Source organism: Toxorhynchites rutilus, chromosome 2, assembly GCF_029784135.1.
Source record: "Toxorhynchites rutilus septentrionalis strain SRP chromosome 2, ASM2978413v1, whole genome shotgun sequence".
In the NCBI taxonomy this organism is placed as follows: Eukaryota; Metazoa; Arthropoda; class Insecta; order Diptera; family Culicidae; genus Toxorhynchites; species Toxorhynchites rutilus.
In genome coordinates, this window is record NC_073745.1 from 12,433,768 (window position 1) to 12,453,691 (window position 19,924).

The following is a 19,924-nucleotide window of genomic DNA, read 5'->3' on the forward strand; positions in this document are numbered from 1 at the left end:
TCTATTGTTATTGATGATGAGACTATTGATCGCGTTCGGGAAATTAAATATCTTGGCGTGATTATTGATGACAAACTCAAGTTCAACACTCACATTGACAATGTCATCAAGAAAATTGCCAAGAAGTATGGAATCTTATGCCGATTGAAAAACGATTTAACTATTTGCAGCAAAATACAGCTATACAAATCAATCATCTCTCCTCATTTAGACTTTTGCTCTTCCATTTTATTTCTGGCCAATGAAACACAAATATCGAGATTACAGCGTTTGCAAAATAAAATAATGCGGTTGATACTAAAATGTAACAGATTCACTTCCTCATCTTTAATGTTAGACGCTCTGCAATGGTTATCCGTGAAGCAAAGGATTGTTTATTTAACTATGGTGTTCATTTTCAAAGTAGTTAAAGGTCTGCTGCCTCGATATTTGTGTGATCGAGTTGAAAGAGGAAGTGACTTTCACAGTTATAACACAAGAAACGCGAATGAATTGAGAACACCCAATTTCTTGACATGTGCTTCACAAAATTCATTGTATTTCAAAGGTATAAATGTGTTCAACTCGATGCCAAGACATATTAAACGTGCAACAACACTTACAGAATTTAAGAGGCACTGTATTTCACACGTGAAAGCTGTGTTTCATTAACAGCCGACCGATATATTTTTAAATTTTATGACGAAAATTGTTACTGACGAAGTTTTATACGAACGGATAATTTAATGTGGGATTTTTTTTGCAGTTTGTTTTTAATATTTTCAATTAACCTGACGAAGTTTTTTTAACCGATTATATTATGCAAACTACTTAATTTTTTAAATTATCTTTTTTTTTTAATTTGTATTTATGTCCTCTCTATTATGTCCGTCATGGTCCTGGTGATGATGGACTATTTTTATTTTTATTTTGTTGTTTTATATTATGTTAGTTAAAAAAAATAAAAGTAGTCTACATAAGTTTGAGCGTCGCGCGCGTAACACAGATATAAAGGATATTAAATTGAAAGTTTTCTAAGTGCCGGTCTAGAAATTTTTCGTTAAGGAAATTTTCTCGATTTCTCTGGATGAGGATATTCATAGTCAATCCAACACAAGGCTGGCGGATGGGCTTATGCTCTGGTGGACCACTCGGCTGCAAGGGCCTCGTCGGGACCGTATCGGCTCTGTTGCGGACATGACTGAGTATTGGCTTGTCATTTGACATTGCAATTTTTTGAACTTATATCTGTAAATAAAATCAGTTCGTTGTTTTTTTTTGTTTGCCTAACTGATTTCAATGCTGAAAAAAATAACTAAATTATCTTTTAGATAACTCGTCTTGCTCAAATCTCTGTAGGGGAAGGAGGCGGGACCATCTTCATCATCATCATCATGCCACACTGAGGAGTACACTGAAGAGTACAATGAAGAGTAAACTGAAGAGCCCAATCTCATTCGACATATAATCCACACGCACTTAGCGCTGTGGTTCAGCGAATCACAGCGCTAAGTTAATGAAAGCCACTTCTGTTCTTTTACTCAAGCTCATCAGAGTGTACTCTCCAGTGAATTTATCCGCAACACTGTAGAGATTTTGTGCACTCTCTTTCCACGTTCTAGGGCGACCGAGTGTTGAGTTAAAAAAAACCGTTCTTCTATCATCTTGCGCTCGCACATATCTAGAACTATGGTGATTATAGACCAAAGAGGAGTGCTCTCGTTGAGGATGACGGAGTAGGTGGGTGAGTTTAAGTTTCTATTCGCTACATAGAGGATATGGACATCACTGCATATGGGTTTAAAATCGTTGTATGAAAAAGATTCCGTCGAATTTCGGACGTTTATTCGAGCTCCGAAAAAAAAACAAAGAATAATTTTACTATCCATTATATCATTATTTGTTTATCTATCTTTTTACAACGGAACAAAAATCGAACGGAACAAGAATATTCCCAATTAGAATAGTAACAAGCTGATGAAGTAAGGGGGCTCAAAAAAAAAGTTGTGCCATGGCGTACACGATTCGCTTCTGGTTATCTGTAACAAAAAAAAAAACGAACACTATCGTATGAACCTCGGACATGAAAAAAAAGTTTTTCTTAAATAACGCCGTTTGGAGGAAAAAAAATGCTGTTTAGAAGATTTTATTTACATTTCCCGTTTTTTTCAAATGGTAAAACTAAAAAAAATATTTTTTATTGGTTCATGTGATGGATAAATGAATACAGATTGTATTCATATGAATTCGATATAAATCGTTTCAGTAAAACTTGAGATATCATGTACGCAGTTTCGAGAAAAACGCGTTCAAAGATAGTTGTTATGGCTTTTAGATTAGTTTTAGATTAGATATCGCATCACTAAAATTGCTATAACTTAGTAAATAATGTGATTTTCGGAAAGTCCTTTCCTAGGGTATATTCTTGAATGTCTAGACTTCAGAAATACGAAGAAAAAATTTTTTTTTTATTCAGATTTCTAGACTAGAATAATACGGAAAAAAATGTTTTGAAGAAAATATTTTTTTTCTATATATTTCTAAAGTCTAGACATTCAAGAATATACCCTAGGAAAGGACTTTTCGAAAATCCCATTATCTTAAATTCTTACACAATAATCTATTTCAAGATTATACACTTTTTGCAAAAAAAAGTTTTGCATTGTTAAGTGTTACTTACAATACATATTTGATACGGGAAAGTAAATTTTTATTTTAAAAGTGTTTTTTCAACCTTATAATACATTACCATTTCAACTTCACATCAACGGAACACGGAGCAAGTTCAATGCGTCAACATGAATTATCGGCTTTCTCCTGTATAACATCAGCGGTGGGAATGACTGCACGACGGCTAGTATAAACGCAGCTGTATTGATTGATACACTAGATCCTGCATACATTTTAGAAAAAAAATAGATAATGTTAAATACTAAAATGAATTGTTCTAATTATGTGTTGCTGTTTTTACTCCGAATTCTGATTGATATTTAGATTCAGTTTTCAACTCCACGTTGTTGGAATCCTAACGACTATTGGATGGTTCAGCAACTACGCATCATAATGAATCGACACACGACACCAGAGACAGCTCCGTGGCGCGCGCATATAGTCCATGCGAGTCCATTCGTTAGTATACAGTTCCTGTCGAGCAGTGCAATAGAACAGATCGATCTCTCCTACGAACCAAGAGTGGCGAAGTGATTTGTGTTGTCGGGCTTACACTTTAAGTTAGTTTACATGAATTTAGTCCGAAGTGACACATTAGTTCTGGCATTTTTGTGTATTACAAGAAGAAACTGGAGGCTGGAAGAATTTGAGTGTTCAGATAAAGAACGTACAATCGAAGCCAGAACCATATTAAAATGCTGCTGAGAAAGTTTCCTCCTTCAGGTTGGTGATTGAGTGCATATTTAGGATCAGTTAATGTTTAATGTTCAAATATGTTTGAAGATGATACGAAACGACACAGTGTGTATATGAGATTTAACACGTTTACATCTGAAAACGTGATTTCATGACAGAAGAAGATGGAAAGGAGATTCATGCTTCTCGTCTTGGTTGGTTTAGCTGTTATTCTGTGAAATTTCTTTGTTCAGATCCATCCGTTCACATATCGACTGATTAAACAACTGTTGCGATATCAATGATGATATACCATTATCCATATTACAACGCATACCAACGTTATGCTCAGACTGCATACTTGAGTTCGAAGAGAAAGACGCAAAACAGATGAAACTGACCTTTGAAACGATGGCGCGGTTCCAGTTAGTACCCTGCAGTGTGAACAAAAAATGTTCCAAACATTTTGAAAATGAAATGCAAATTGCGTTGTCCAACAAACTCCTGTGATTGCGACTGGAATTAATATACATATGTGGCTCTTTCTTCTTATGATATTTGTTTACTATGTGTGTCGTACTGGTGTTTGATTGAATTATATGTTAATCAGCGTTGATAAACAATTCACGACAGAGGCGCAGTGCTAACAGCATCATGCACGCAACAGCCGGTGCCATTAACGAATCAATCTAACGAACACATGTAAATCGAGCAAAAGCTTCGAATAATTGAACCGGGTGTTGCCTACTCCCACATACCTATGTTCTTTTGTTTCGCTCCCAATAAAGGCAATATTCTTCATCCCCATTCATTCGCAGGAGTTTTTACAACAGTTTCCGTACCCTTTAGTCACGAAAGCGAAAAGTAGTTTAAAGTGCTGTAGTAAATAAAATTGCCCTTCAACTGAACCCGCAATTAAAAATACAATATGGTAATCAGTTGCAAATCACAATCCGATCGCGCGCATTTCGTTGATCGCCGTCGACCAGGCACAGTGATGGTTTGAACCAGGGGACAAACTGCTTACAGTATAATCGCAGCGATAACAGACATTCTAAAACTGAATGCGTTAGGTTCAATGAAGGCACATAGCATTTCCACAAAGGCACTAGGGGGTAGTTCGAAGAAAAGGTTATCGCACATCAGTGTTTCTGGTTCGCCAAAAGATATGATTTTGCAGGATTGTTAATCAGGATTGACGTAATACGCAAATGAAGTTGATGTTACTTATTACTCATGATTTCAACTCTCTTATTCTGAAACCAACAGTGTACAAAAATAAAATTATAAACTTTCGTCTCGATCACTGGAATTAACTTGAGGGCCATTCACGTTTATTGGCTTATTTACTTACCTTGGATCTCATTCTTCTGAGGAGCAGAAAATCAATATGTCCATTGATATGAAAGCTTTGTCGGCGAAAACCTTAGGTATGTCTCTCTTGAGATTTCCTCACGGTTATCAGTCTTGTTCAGCGTCGATGAATCTCGTTCCATGTAGATACACTCCATGTCGCTACTTATCTGCGTATTCTTTTCGTACGATTTTGTACGACTACAAATTCTGGATTGCGTTCTGACCTGGTGAACAAGTTGGGAAGTCCAGAATCTGAATCCACTATTCGATGAATCGGCTTCCGATGGCGGGTCGGCGGTGGACTCGGATCGCGTCATCTTGGAGGCCTGTGCCGCCTCGATTTCTTTTTTTTTTTTTTTATTTATATCGTTTATTTTTACAGGCTCAGTTACATAGGTTTAAAGGAGCCGAACTCCTTACTGTATTGTTACTAGTATATATACATTTTTCCTTAATTCTAATGTTAATAATATAGGAAACCGATTACTCGCGGTCAACTCGAGTTTAGAAGGGTGACATATTTTCTTCAGGAAAAGGAGGGGATATGAGGATATGTTGACATTGATCACACTCACACTCTCAATCACACTCATCACACTCAATTCTTAAACCTATCTTATATCTAATATGTATTTACATTTCATCTTATTCTTAAGAAGGGATCCGATCTCTCACAAAGGAAAAGGAAAAGGAAAAACTAAGGGTATAAGGACAATCACACACGAACCTCGATTTCTTATCCCTGTTAAATGGAGACTTCGTCCCCATTATTTTGACCTCAGAATCAAAATTGGTGGTGACGAGTAGGGGAAGTGGGGGCATAGTGGTCAGCCTAAGGAATATGCCCATTTCCAGCGTCCACATACCGCTTTAATTCCCGTTTCGCGAAGAATATTGTAGTTCAACTCATTGATGTTCAAGATACCTAACGGCTTTAATTATAAAAATTCAAAATAGTACATTTTTCATCATTAGAAAAAAAGGTGAAAAATTGAACATTATTTTTGCTTGGAGGTAAAGTGGTCACCTAGTGGGGGCAAAGTGGTCACTCGCACATATCAAGCTAAATGGGATAGATTTATGCGTTCTTTTCGTGCAAATTTGTTCAAATCATATTTGATATAGTTGGTACATGTATTAAATAAGCTTGGCCTATTCACCTAGAGTCTTCAACGTAGCATACAAAGCATCATGTATATAAAAGCATCATGCATACAAAAACGTAGTAAGAAACATATAACATTCCGCATAATGAGACTTGGTTTAGTTGGAGTGGCATATTTGTCCAGGGTCAAAGCCACAAAAGGATCCTCCTCAAGAGCAGAATGTGATGCGGTATATCGGATTTAGTAAACAGAATATTGTAAGTAGTTATTCACCTATGACCACTTTGCCCCCAAACATCAAAGTAATTTCTATGCTAATTAATCGCTGAGATTAAACAAAATATCTGTTCACCTCTCCTAGAATATGTGAACAGTCGTCCAAACTGATGATTTGTCCAATATATTAGATTGAATAAACTAAATTTCACGAGAAATTCCTTTGATATCATGCGCATAGAACTACGGCCGAATGACTATCGAGAGAGCAATTTCTGTTTTTATTTATATTTTGACATGCGACAGCTCTACTGAAGTACAGGGTGACTCAAAAGTCATTAAATTTTTCAAACATAAGGTGACTATCAATACGGCATCTATAGTCAATAGTTATACTACCGAACAAGCAGGTGACCACTTTACCCCCCATGACCAATTTGCCCCCACTACCCCTACATGTGGCGCTCGTTGAGAAAGTTTTTCGCGGGCATAACTCGTTTTTTTTTCCCTGTTGGATGTGAACCACTGCGTCCATTATTCTGAACTATTATGATATATCCCATTTTTTTATACTCCACTTCAAGCTTACCTACTGCTTATTGATGAAGAAATAGACTGAAAGCTATAGCGAGATAGGTCTTCTTCTTCTTCAATGGCACTAACGTTCCTAGAGGAAACTTCGCCGTCTCAACGTAGTATTACTTGCGTCATTTTTATTAGTACTTAGTTGAGATTTCTATGCCAAATAACACGCCTTGAATGCATTCTGAGTGGCAAGCTCTAGAATACGCGTGATCACAGTGCAAGTCGGAGGAAATTTCTTTGACGAAAAATTCCCCCAACCAGAACGGGAATCGAACCCGAACACCCGGCATGTTTGTTATGATTGGTGCCAATCAGGAATACTCTGTTTGATAAATTTTATAATCCTGATCGACGACGCAGACCAAATTTCCTTGGGCTCCAGAATAACCTTATCAAGGTATTGAAGTCTGCGTCTAGTTAGAGCTCCACAATTACAGAGCAAATGTTCCGAGGTTTCGCTTTCGGTATTACAAAAACAACAAATATCATCTTGCACTAAACCTATGTTTTTGAGATGGTATTTACTCGGACAGTGTCCTGTTATAAGGCCCGTGATTGTGCTGAAGTCTTTCTTATTAAGACTCAGCAATTGTTGAGTAATTTTAATACTCGGCGTGATAAATTTTTTGACTGGTTAAGTTGTACCGCCAACCAGTTGGCTAACACTTCCCGGTCTTCCCATTTCTTCAGCTCACCTTTCAACACACAGTCAGAAATTCCACAGAATGCTTCTGGACCAGTAAAAGGTGAGCTTGAGCCGTTCCTGGCAAGTTCATCTGCTCGCTCGTTTCCCTCTATGCCACAATGGCCAGGAATCCAGTACAGTTGTACCGAACTTATCCGACTTAGTTGCCGTAAGAGGAGAATGCATTCCCAGACAATTTTTGAGGAGCATTTAAAAACATTTAGAGCTTTAAGTGCCGCTTGACTGTCTGAGAATATGCAGATGTTAGCATGTCTATATTTTCTTTTAAGGTAGACATTTGAGCATTCTATTATCGCAGCTATTTCTGCTTGAAAAACTGTTGGCCAGTTTCCCATAGCTACAGAGATTTTTGTTCTGTGATCATACACTCCTGCACTTGTTCTGATTCCCATTTTGACCCATTAGTGTAGAACATGATTTAACCATTACGAACACTGGGACCGCCTTCATCCCATATTGAACGAGAAGGTTCGATTACACTATATGGAATGTCGTAGTTAGTCCTAGATTCCATCCAATCACTGTTCATCTCTGAGGATGGTCCTACGAGTAAGAGATTCAGGATGCAGAAGTGACCAATTTTGTCTCCGTCTAGTATTTTTTTCCATTGTTTAAGCTTTAGAGCGCTTTTCTTAGCCTCTAGCTGAACATGTTGGTTCAGAGGTAGCAAGTGGAGGATAGCCTCCAGTGCCTTCGAGGGTGTGCTTCGCGTTGCTCCAGTAATTTCAACGCATGCTAGTCGTTGGAGTTTGTTTAGCTTTTTTGTAGCTACAGTCTCCTTGGTCTTTGGCCACCAGACTAATGAGGCATAGGTTATCCTAGGCCGCACAATGGCAGTGTAGACCTACATTACAATTTTTGGTTTAAGGCCCCATGTTCTTCCTATTATTTTAGAACATGCCCATAGGGCTGTATTGGCCTTACTGATTATTGCATCTAAGTGCGCATTCCAGTTGAGTTTAGCATCTAGGATAACACCTATATATTTACATAACTCATGAGCACATTGTATCAGATTCCCCACAACAAACGGTGTGGCCGGACGAAAGAACATATATCTTGTTGAGATGCTACGTTGTATGTTTGCGAAGCCACGGTACTGAGGCGAAGAGATTTGCTCTGCGAACCTAGGTAGTGCGGACTGAATCAAAACGGCTGTCAAAAAAGATCCAATTGAAATGTCAAAAGAGATCCAACGATCAGGAGTGTTATTTTTCTTATGATAATCAACACTATAAAAGAGGTATTGTTGTCAAGGGCAAAAATAATTAAAATTATAAAATGAACGAACTACATTTTCCCGTTAATTGTTTAATTAACCATTGCATCTCTGAAAGAGCATCTCAGTCTTTCACTAAGCAACGCATTTTTAATGTCCCCTCTCTTTGACATAACGTTTTTCCGAACGAAATAAAAACAAACGAAGTCAAAGTCACGTAAATGTTTACTCCTGCGATTTGAAAATATTCGATAAAAAGTGGAAGGAAGAGATGCCAGATGATTTTAAAAAAAAAGTATGTAAAAATATGTGAATGTCTGTTAAAAATGTGGAAAAGTCTGTAAAAGTGTGCAGATCTATAGAAATGTCTTTTAACGTTAATTTTCACATATTCATTAATACTTTGTACATCGCGATGCACGTAAGATTGTATTTTGTATACATATACAGCCATTCCATGCCAAACCAATATAGTGGTTCTCAGATCTTCGTCAAAAGTGGTAATTTTGTTCTTTATCGCAAAACATTAAACTCGTGTTTTTTTTATTTTTTTCATTCGGGTGCCCATTTCCATTTTAGGGTGATCCAAAAAATTATTTTTTCCACTTTTCCCAAAATGACTTTTTTCAAAAATGTATAACTTTCGAACCACTTAAATCGGTTAAGTGGTTCGAAAGTTATAAATTTGATCGACATATCAAACACATATCAAATGTGATTGACATATCAAATTGAAGCCAATGAGCTTTAATTGAGAAATATTGAACTTGCAGATAATATGGATCCTATTTTCGTAATTATTGATTGTAGTCGTTTTTTAATGTTTTCATGGCTTTGGACTTGGGGGCGCTATATTTTTTTATATGTTTTCTTGAAAGCTGAGAGTTTTTTACATAAAATATCTCAATATCAGAGATGCTATTTTTTTCGTTTTTGAAATATTCAGAACTAATCGATGGTTCGAAAAACAATTTTCCCCATTTTTCCCACTACAAAAAGTCATAACTTATGAACTATTGGACCGATTCATATCATCGACATATCAAATTGAAGCTGACGAGTTATTTTTCTTTGAAAAAACATTACTTTTGAGAAAAATTTAATTTTTGTTTTTGTAATTATTGATTGAGTTAGTTTTTCATAGTTTTCTCGGTTAAAGATAGGAGCGCTCTATTTTTTCTTATATTTTTTTATGGAAAGCTGAGGATTATTTACCAAACATATCTCGACATCCGAGATGCTGCAATTATCGTTTTTAAGTTATAATTTTGTAAATTTAACATGTTTTAAGTCTTCGATCAATATTCATATGTGACTAAACTAGACCTATGCTACTAGAATCCAATCTTCCCGCAAGTGTGATATTTTTCAAATTATGCTTATTGGCTTCAATTTAATATATCGATCATCTAAATCGGTTCAGTAGTTCAGATGTTATGATTTTTTGCGGAAAGTTATTTTTGGACAAAGGGGGAAAAATGATTTTTCGAACCACCGGTTAACTTTGAAAAAATCATATCTAAAAAACGAAAAAATAGCATCTCTGATATCGAGATATGATATGTAAAAAATCATCAGCTTTCAAGAAAAAATATAAAAAAATATAGCGCCCTCTAGTCCAGAGTCATAAAAAAATAAAAAACGACTACAATCAATAATTACTAAAATATAATAATTTTTTCGCAAGTTAAATATTTTCCAATAAAAGGCTTTGTCATTAGTTTCAATTTTATATGTCGATCATCTAAATCGGTTCAGTGATTCAAAAGTTAATAATTTTCATTTGTCATTTTTGGGAAAATGTGAAAAGAAATTGATTTTTCGGACCACTTAATAACTTATGTGTTGTAAGTGTGTTTAAATATTTCAACGATCTACACATACATACGCGCTGTTAATTTTTATAAAAATCAGTATTTCTTCGTTGATATATTGGACATCCACCAAGGCTTGCGGTCTTATCGTTGATGAAATTTATAAGAAAATGCAGTGTATATTTTCCATCCGCCATGCAAGGCTATACAAGTTTTAGATCACCACACGGCCATGAATCATGTCTGTGGTTACAATATCGAACAGTAACCCATATTTCGTCATAAGCAGACCCGAAAGCGAATGTAAGTTGTTGAAAATAGAATGAAAATTTTTATTCGATGTTGTTAAAATACTCAGAAGACATAGTCCTGACCCTAACTTAACTATTTTTCAATAAATCTCCTTGCATTTCAGCAAAACAATCTTATCTAGAACAGAATATAATTATCAGAGACAATTTTCGTTCAAGATTTTTCCTTACCTGCAGAGAATGAAATTTTTCATTAATTGTGAATAACCGTATACTCTCTTTCTTCTGTAATGATGTCAGGGCAAAAGTACTTATGTGTGTGAGTTCCAAACTAAACTATGGAAAAATGTCATATGGTGAGTGAAATATCTTTGATGTGATGAATAGAGCCTCTTATTTTTTCAAAAACCTGTGAAATATTGTTATATCCAAAAAGTCTACAACAAAAATAAGTGTTTTACAGATATGTCTGTAAATTTACAAACATGTTTGTAAATCTGGCATCCCTGGTGGTCTGAAAATTTATTGCAAGAAATCGCTTGAAAACATGCATGAATTTGCTTGAAAATGAAGTGGATTGAGTCCGCACCACTTAGCTGCGAACTATTACGTTGTTTCAAATGTTCTTACCAATCAATGGCCAATCACCTCCTAGATATATGACACCATGCTGAATAGCATATTCATCACCACTTTGATGCTTTCCACTCAAAAGAGATGCCCCATTATGCGTGGCTTGCTATACCAGACATCCACTTGTCGTTCATTTGCTCACACGGAGCAGCTGCATGATTATTACATCACATATCGCATGCAGGCTGACAAGACGTTGTTCCGCCACGTATCCCATCATGCGCTTTATCGTACACCTCATACACAGGTTGACGAGACGGAGCCCTTCCTAACATCCACGGTCAACCCTCAGCAGAGAGTTGTTCCATCAAGTATTCCAGTCATGTATCATATCTTAGCGGAGAGCAATCAATAACCCTGACAACCCTCTTCATACCTCCGGTACTGATTCTAATCTAGTGCTGGTCGAGGACCACCTTCCGATGGTAGTGCCAACATTTTTCTCTCGGTATATTTTCTCGTACATACACTATGTCCAACTTCTATAAGACCACCCTGATTATACTTCGTTGCAACACAAACAGTTAGAATTTTAACAAGATACATTCATAAATTGTAGAAAGCTTAGAATAAAGTATATTTAACGTTAATTTCGTTCAAAAGAGTTATTTGTTTATTTATTGTGGTTAAATATGATAATTTCAGCTGTCCAGTTTCTATAAGACCATTTCCAAATTGATAAGTATTATCAATGAAAAATTCAAAACAATCGGCTGATTTACATGTCATTATTTGGCAACAACTATCATTTTCTCGGCTAGAACGATGAACGTTCCGTTTTCACTCACTCCTCGATTGGATGGTAGTATCACTAGTATCACTACTAGATCTACAACTGATTTAGTTTTTCACTAAGCTAGTGCAGTAGTATCGTGGGTAAGTCGGAGGCAATGTTGTGTTACTCTTTCTTCGATGGAATCCGAATATGTAGCGCCAAGTGAAGCAGATCAACAGCTGATTGGAACAAAGTTCGAATGTTGGAGGATATAAGCGTACAACTGAACGATCCATTTAAAGTGATGGAAAATAAGGAAGTGTGAAGTTTTATACTATACTAGCTAACCCGGCAAACTTCGTCCCGCCCATTTACTTGATTAATTCTCGAGTAATGCAGAAATTTGGGTTTTTATTTGTATGGCAGCCACCCCTAAGAGAGGGGGGAGGGGTATCTAACCACCATAGAAACATTCATTGCACCCTAAAGTTTCCATATGCCTAATTTGGTTTAATTTGCTTGATTAATACTCGGGTAATGCAAAAATTTGTGTTTCATTTGTACGGCAGCCCCCTCTAAGAGAGGGGGAAGGAGTATCTTAACACCATAGAAACATTTATTGCATCCTAAAACCTCCACATGCCAAATTTGGTTTCATTTGCTTGATTAATTCTCGAGTAATGCAGAAATTTGTGTTTCATTTGTATGGCAGCCCCCCCTTTGAGTGGGGGAAGGACTGTCTAACCATCATAGAAACATTTATTGCACCCTAAAACTTTCACATGCCAACTTTGGTTTCGTTTGATTGATTAATTTCCGAGTAATGCAAAAAATTGTGTTTCATTTGTATGGCAGCCCCCTCTAAGAGAGGGGGAAGGAGTATCTTATCACCATAGAAACATTTATTGCATCCTAAAACCTCCACATGCCAAATTTGGTTTCATTTGCTTGATTAATTCTCGAGTAATGCAGAATATTGTGTTTCATTTGTATGGCAGCCCCCCCCATTGAGTGGGGGAAGGACTGTCTAACCATCATAGAAACATTTATTGCATCCTAAAACCTCCACATGCCAAATTTGGTTTCATTTGCTTGATTAATTCTCGAGTAATGCAGAAATTTGTGTTTCATTTGTATGGCAGCCCCCCCTTAGAGAGGGGGGAGGGGTCTCAAAATATCACGAAAACCTTCCCCGGCCCCAAAAACCCCTACATACCAATTTTCATGTCGTTCGGTTCAGTAGTTTCCGAGTCTATAAGAATCAGACAGACAGACAGACATCACTCCATTTTTATATATATAGATTATTATGTCACAACAACCGCGAAGTGTGTTGCGAATGTATCGGGACATCGAAGTTGATTTCATCGAAAAAGACCTCATGCGACTCAATTGCTCCCAATTCTACCCAATTGAGTAATGTCGGGCAATTGTCAAAAAACAAAGCTCAAAAGGAGTGCGCCAATCGAGTTGCTCGGGATGCAACAGAAATGAAGGAGGTATAAAACGGATGCTCAGAGGCAAACAATTACTTTGGCCCTTCTATTTTTTATTTCAACAAAGATTGAAAATGGCTCTCTTCTTGGTTTGCCTCATGTTCCTAACTATCTTCTGACATATGGGTAAAATTCATTATTCCAGCGTATTACACCAAACGAACTCTCACCGACATCTAGAAAGGCTTTTTGAATGTCGCCCATTGCTTCTCGCCAGACTCTTTGACGGGAGAAGCCGAGGCATATGCTTCTAATACGTTGACGGACCACTTTTACCACAACCACCACATTTAAAGTGAATCCATTCTTCTAGCACTTCATATTAATTATGTGGTTAAATTTCGAGTATCCTATCTAACAAATGCGTTTCGTTCTTCACTTTCAGGAATCTCATCTTGTGCTAAACAGTGCAGATGTCTCTCCACTCAAGCTAGCACAGTACTTAAGGAAACGCCTGAGTCGAACGGAATCGGTTCAGATTCTCAGGTGTATTCCAAGCACAGCTATGACAAAATCACTACCTTGCGGAAGCAATTTCTTACACCAAATGTTACCTCGTATTACAAAAAACCACTGCTCATCCACAAGGGCAGCATGCAGTGGCTGTACGATCATGAGGGACGACGCTATCTGGACATGTTTGGAGGAATTGTAACGGTTTCCGTTGGTCATTGCCACCCGTACAAGACTGTTATGAAGCTATGATAAACGGAATTAAAATCTCACTATCATTTCAGAAAAGTCAATGCAGCGCTAGCGGAACAGATGAACACACTATGGCATACAACAAACATTTACATGCATCCGAAAGTGCACGAATATGCGGAAAAGTTGGTATCGAAACTTCCAGGGGACCTGAAGAATGTCTACTTTGTCAATTCTGGCTCGGAAGCAAATGATTTGGCGATGCTCATCGCTCGGCTATACACTGGAAATCATGAAATTATTAGCTTCCGAAACGCGTACCACGGAGCATCCCCATACACGATGGGACTTACCGCACATTCCACTTGGCGATACTCTCTGGCCGGAGTAAGCAACGGCTTGATTCATGCTATGAATCCTGACCCCTACACCGGTATTTGGGGTGGGAAAAACTGCCGCGATTCGCCGATACAAACTACACGCAACTGCGATTGTGCCGTGGGGCAATGTCTTGCTTCGGACAATTACTACGATGAATTGGAGCAAATATTTAAGTATTCGCTACCACGTGGGAAGGTTGCCGCCATGTTTGCTGAATCGATACAGGGCGTTGGTGGAACAGTGCAGTACCCTAAGGGATATATCAAAAAGGCTGCCGAACTAGTGAGAGCCAACGGAGGACTGTTTGTGGCCGATGAGGTGCAATCCGGATTTGCCCGAACTGGAGAACATTACTGGGGATTCGAGGGACACGCCATCACCCCTGATATTGTGACAATGGCGAAGGGTATCGGAAACGGGTTTCCAATAGGGGCAGTGGTAACATCCCGTAAAGTGGCCGAAGTGCTCTCGCAAGCATTGCATTTCAACACATACGGTGGCAACCCGTTAGCTAGCGCGGTGGGAATGGCTGTTTTGGATGCAAGTGTTTTAGCATAGCAAACGCAGCGGAAAAACATGCTAAATTTTATTTTTGTTTCAGATAATTGATGAAGAGGAGATGCAAAAGAATGCTAATGAGGTTGGCACATATCTGCTTCATGGTCTAGCTAAACTGCGGGATAAATATGATGTCATCGGTGATGTGAGAGGAAAAGTGAGTAGAGATTACATCTATAAGAAATTATATTATTTTTCTCGTATAACTGGGATGAGCTTAGTGTGGCAACTCAAGACTACTATTGTGGCTTCTGATTAGTTAATTCAACGTCAACAAATAACTTTTCTTCAGCCCTTTCGCCGACATCATTCGGAGCTGATGTGCCGCTCGCGTTCCCCTCAAACATCGGATTGTTGAACGATGAATTTAGGTTTTCCACGCCAGATTGATTGAAATCTATATCGACTGTAGACTCCTCATTATCGTTGTTCGGATAGAATCTTGCAAAAACAAACGGAGATCTGAAGAAATTACCGTTACGAATTTGCGCGGTGATCTGTGGAACCATCTTGTCATCGTAATAATAAACATAGATTATCGTGAAAAACATTGAAACTGCGAGCAGGGATACAAACACCAGCAGAAATACCTGGCTGCTTTCATAGGGCATGTAAGGATGCCCAGCATGCAAAATGTTGTGACCTGCAGTGAAGGAAAAATATTCAATTAGTACTGAATTTTCGAAAGCATGCCATAATACGTACCGTTCAAAAATTGCTTCGAAAAGAACGGCTCAAGAGAGTTCATAAGCTTCACACTAATCTCATCGTAATCTTTCTTGTCTACAATCACCAGCTGGAGTGCGTCATTTTGTACGCTGATGTGATAATCCACTAACGATTTATCCACATCCGAGGCCGCAATTTTTCTCTCTAGTTTCCTTGTAAATCCACTCAGATCAAAACTCTCACCGAAATTTAGTAAGTCCATTCTCAAGACGCTGCCGCAGATGGCACAACAATGACCAAAGGGAACTATAGGATTGGTACAGTAAGGAATTTTACACACTTCATTTGGACAAACCGCCCCCTTAACCCATTCTGGTTGACAGGAACATTTTTCAGGACTCTTGCATTTGCCTTCCCTGATCAAAATTTCCTCCGCATTATAAAACACAAACCCCCCGATGTCGGTGACGAGGAAGCGACGAAACTCTTCCAGTCCTCGCTGTCCACCATAACTGATGTCCTTCACTTCGATAGCTTCGTGATACTGAAAATCAACTGGCGACGGCGTTTCGGAGAATACGGCCGTCTCGTACTGGCAAGGAATGCGCTCCAAATGTGGCACTGCTTGGTTCATCTCGATGAGCCTGTTTGTGTTGTCGTCCACAGTTTTCCAGTTTTCGATAGCATAGTACGGTTTGCGAACTGGTGTTTGAAAAATTGCCGGTTCCTGACGTTTCCTCCCATTGCCGAAAGCCAACGAAGCTTCACCGTTTGGAAACATTAAAACACCGTCCCGCGGAAGAGTTATCGATTCGCTTGAGACACTGGAAGGAAACTGAACTATGGCGTTCAGTCTTGTCGGGAATTGTAACGGTTGTCCAGGTTTTGGTGGATTTTGGTTAGCCCAATTCAAAGGGTTGTCGAAATTGAGATCGTGCTGCCAAACTTTGGATGCGAGACAGAATTCAATCGCGATGGTTATTAGAAGCAATAGTTTTGAAGTAGTCATGTTGAAAGCTAGGTTGATACTGAAAAATATCCATTTTGCTTCATTTAAAAAAGCTAGCTCAAAAGTGGGCGTAGGACAGACTGATAATGTTCACGTGCATCAGTGATTGGGCAGAGACGCGGTTCAATGCAAATCGTATGAAATATTGCACAACACATTTCACGCAAACAGGAGCACATTGTATTAAAGTGAAACTTGTGTTTCGCATTTTGACGGAATTTTGAAAATGTGATGTGGTCTGATGCTTTCAAAATTGTTTCAGGGATTGATGATTGGCGTTGAACTTGTGGCGAATAGGGAAACTCGTCAACATCTCAGCGCACCACATTTCGTTGAGATTTGGGAAACGTGTAAGGATATGGGCGTTCTGTTCGGGCGAGGCGGTTTCAATGCTAACGTAAGTATACCACGTCTTACAGCGTAAAAGAATCAACCACTGTTTGTAAAGTTTACTCGTGTAAATGTCTGTATATTGACTTCTTCTTCCTAAAACAACTAATTACTACTATCCGCTGTTCCTAAAATTACTATTTTCCGCCCTACTTGTACTCAACAGGTACTTAGAATAAAACCACCGATGTGTCTAACCAAAGAAGATGTCGACCTTGCACTGCAAGTGCTTGATGTGGCACTTGAGCGTCATTCCGTGGGTGCCAAAAACTAATCTGAGACTGAGATAGTCTGGAAAAAATTAACACTAATACGCGATTCAGAACACACAACGAATACAAAAAGCTGCTATTGGACTTCAATGGAAAATAAAAACTATTTTAAATTCAAACAATAATGTTTTGTTGTAATTCAAACAACAATGTTTTGACAATGTAGAATTCGATATATAGAAGGTCCTTCCAAAGCCCGAGTTCTGAATTTCTACTTCTGGGAGCAATAGATAATGTGTTAATATATAACATTGGTATCTAATACAAGTGGTACACACTCATATCATTTTGAAATCACATATCATTCATATTCTAAGATTCACTAGCGTTATATATTGATATACTTGTTTGCTCTTCTGTGTATTTCACAGGTATTGCGATTAAAACCACCGCTATGCGTTAGCCGAGGGGATGCAGATTATGCGCTCACTGTGATAGATTACGCGTGCCAAGCGTTTCAAAAGAAGCGGAAACGGGGTTGTAGAAAATGTTAATGCCATAATATACTGCTGTGATTTATAACATTTTCCTTTTTTGATTAAGTTTAGGATATCATTCAATATAGAACTGTGATGCTAAAATTAAATTAGAATATATATAAGGGCTGGATTGACATGTAAGGATTAGAAACCTCAGCCTCAGTATTCTGCTCGAGTACAGTCCTGAACATCATGCAAAGAGCTGAACATATATTCGCCAAACATGTGTAACCCGATGGTAAAATAAATCTCACGCATGCCATGGAGCTTGCACATATATCACGAGAATGTATCACGACGTCTAGATGGCGCCTCTTGAAAAAATCTACTTGACTATCACAAAGCACCATCTCTCAATGGATACGTGTCAAAATTTGACAGCAATCGGTCGATTGGTTCGTGAGTTACGGCATTGCAAGTAAAGCAGCTTTTGTTATTATGAAAAAAATTGAAAAATCACAAATTAATGAATGGCAGAAATGCATGAATTGTGCTTCGAATTGCTTCCGCATCCACCGTATTCTCCAGATCTGGCCCCAACAACTATTCTCTGTTCGCAGACCTGAAGAGAATGCTCGCTGGCAAGAAATTTAGGACCGATGATGAAGTGATTACCGAAACTGAGGCTTATTTTGGAAAAAAAACGAAAGAGTACTATAAAAATTGTATCGAAAAGTAGCAAACTCGCTATATTGCCCTCGAGGGCATTATGTTGAATAATAAAATTGGATTTTGCAAAAAATAGGGGTTTTACTGTGTTACCTTATAAACTTTTCATCCGAACTGTTAACACTAGGTTTACAGGACGCGTCATTTTGACGCATTTCGAATTTAATAAGGAAAATTACAAAAAAAATTTGCATATATAAATATAAAAATATATATCGAAGTTTATTTTCATCAAAAGCGTTGAAATATCGAAATTCTCTAAGTAGTATACCTATCTTTACGGATATGCGCCAATTTGACGCAATCGTAGTAGTGTAAAGGGTGTGTCACATCAAATTGCATCACGGAAAAAACCCTGTAGAAATTCGCCCAGTAGACCGATCCTTTTGAAAATTTTAGACAGTAAAAAACTATTAAACAACTTTTGGCATTTTCTTTTTATTCATACTTCGAGCCCAAGCCAGTATGCTCGCACCTTCCTCTTTACCCCGTCCATAAGGTTCTGTACAACGTCAGGTTGTAGTTTTTTTTTAACAGAAATCCATTTTCTCTTGAAGTCCGCCTCCGATTTGACAACTTTTGGGTTCTTTCGGAGGGCTTGCTTCATAATCGCTCAATATTTCTCTATTGGGCGAAGCTCCGGCGCGTCGGGCGGGTTCATTTCCTTTGGCACGAAGGTGACCCCGTTGGCTTCGTACCACTCCAACACGTCCTTTGAATAGTGGCACGAAGCGAGATCCGGCCAGAAGATGGTCGGGCCCTCGTGCTGCTTCAATAGTGGTAGTAAGCGCTTCTGTAGGCACTCCTTAAGGTAAACCTGCCCGTTTACCGTGCCGGTCATCACGAAGGGGGCGCTCCGCTTTCCGCAAGAGCAGATCGCTTGCCACACCATGTACTTTTTGGCAAACTTGGATAGTTTCTGCTTGCGAATCTCCTCCGGAACGCTGAATTTGTCCTCTGCGGAGAAGAACAACAGGCCCGGCAGCTGACGAAAGTCCGCTTTGACGTAGGTTTCGTCGTCCATTACCAGGCAATGCGGCTTCGTCAGCATTTCGGTGTACAGCTTCCGGGCTCGCGTCTTCCCCACCATGTTTTGCCTTTCGTCGCGGTTAGGAGCCTTCTGAACCTTGTATGTACGCAGGCCCTCCCGCTGGACGAATGAACTTGACAAATTCAGCTTATTGGCGACATCCCGGACCGAACTGCTCGGATCACGTCTAAACTGCTTAACTACGCGCTTGTGATCTTTTTCACTGACGGAGCACCCATTTTTGCCGTTCTTCACCTTCCGGTCGATGGTTAGGTTCTCGAAGTATCGTTTTAGTACTCTGCTGACCGTGGATTGGACGATTCCCAGCATCTTACCGATGTCCCGATGTGACAACTCCGGATTCTCGAAATGAGTGCACAGGATTAATTCACGACGCTCTT

At 38.6% G+C, this 19,924-nt stretch overlaps 2 protein-coding genes across 4 annotated transcripts; one reads left to right on the forward strand and one right to left on the reverse strand.

Annotated features, from left to right (window-relative positions):
• The first annotated feature begins 3,095 nt into the window (after positions 1-3,095).
• LOC129769312 (alanine--glyoxylate aminotransferase 2, mitochondrial) lies at positions 3,096-18,112 on the forward strand. Of its 3 annotated transcripts, XM_055771473.1 has the most exons (7): positions 3,096-3,372; positions 13,807-14,101; positions 14,159-14,987; positions 15,049-15,162; positions 16,946-17,080; positions 17,717-17,822; positions 17,894-18,112. In XM_055771473.1, the coding sequence occupies exons 1-7, from the start codon at positions 3,345-3,347 to the stop codon at positions 17,908-17,910; spliced, it is 1,524 nt and encodes a 507-aa protein (XP_055627448.1). In that variant the 5' UTR covers positions 3,096-3,344; the 3' UTR covers positions 17,911-18,112. The 3 variants fall into 3 exon arrangements, with proteins under 3 accessions (XP_055627448.1, XP_055627449.1, XP_055627447.1); XM_055771474.1 differs by lacking the exons at positions 17,717-17,822; positions 17,894-18,112 and adding an exon at positions 17,240-17,470; XM_055771472.1 differs by having other exon boundaries at positions 3,097-3,372; positions 17,717-18,112.
• On the reverse strand, positions 15,174-16,721 carry LOC129769313 (protein amnionless). The gene is made up of 2 exons (XM_055771475.1): positions 15,711-16,721; positions 15,174-15,648 (listed from the first exon to the last, which is right to left on the reverse strand). Exons 1-2 carry the CDS (start codon positions 16,681-16,683, stop codon positions 15,245-15,247), a joined length of 1,377 nt encoding a protein of 458 aa, XP_055627450.1. The 5' UTR covers positions 16,684-16,721; the 3' UTR covers positions 15,174-15,244.
• Positions 18,113-19,924: the final 1,812 nt, after the last annotated feature.

Coding starts and splice junctions, on each gene's coding strand:
- LOC129769313 (XM_055771475.1), bottom strand. CDS start 16,683: ATGACTACTTCAAAACTATTGCTTCTAATAACCATCGCGATTGAATTC. Junction 15,649..15,710: donor TTCGAAGCAATTTTTGAACG/GTACGTATTATG, acceptor CCTTCACTGCAG/GTCACAACATTTTGCATGCT.
- LOC129769312 (XM_055771473.1), top strand. CDS start 3,345: ATGCTGCTGAGAAAGTTTCCTCCTTCAG. Junction 15,163..16,945: donor TCGGTGATGTGAGAGGAAAA/GTGAGTAGAGAT, acceptor AAATTGTTTCAG/GGATTGATGATTGGCGTTGA. Junction 17,081..17,716: donor GAGGCGGTTTCAATGCTAAC/GTAAGTATACCA, acceptor TGTATTTCACAG/GTATTGCGATTAAAACCACC.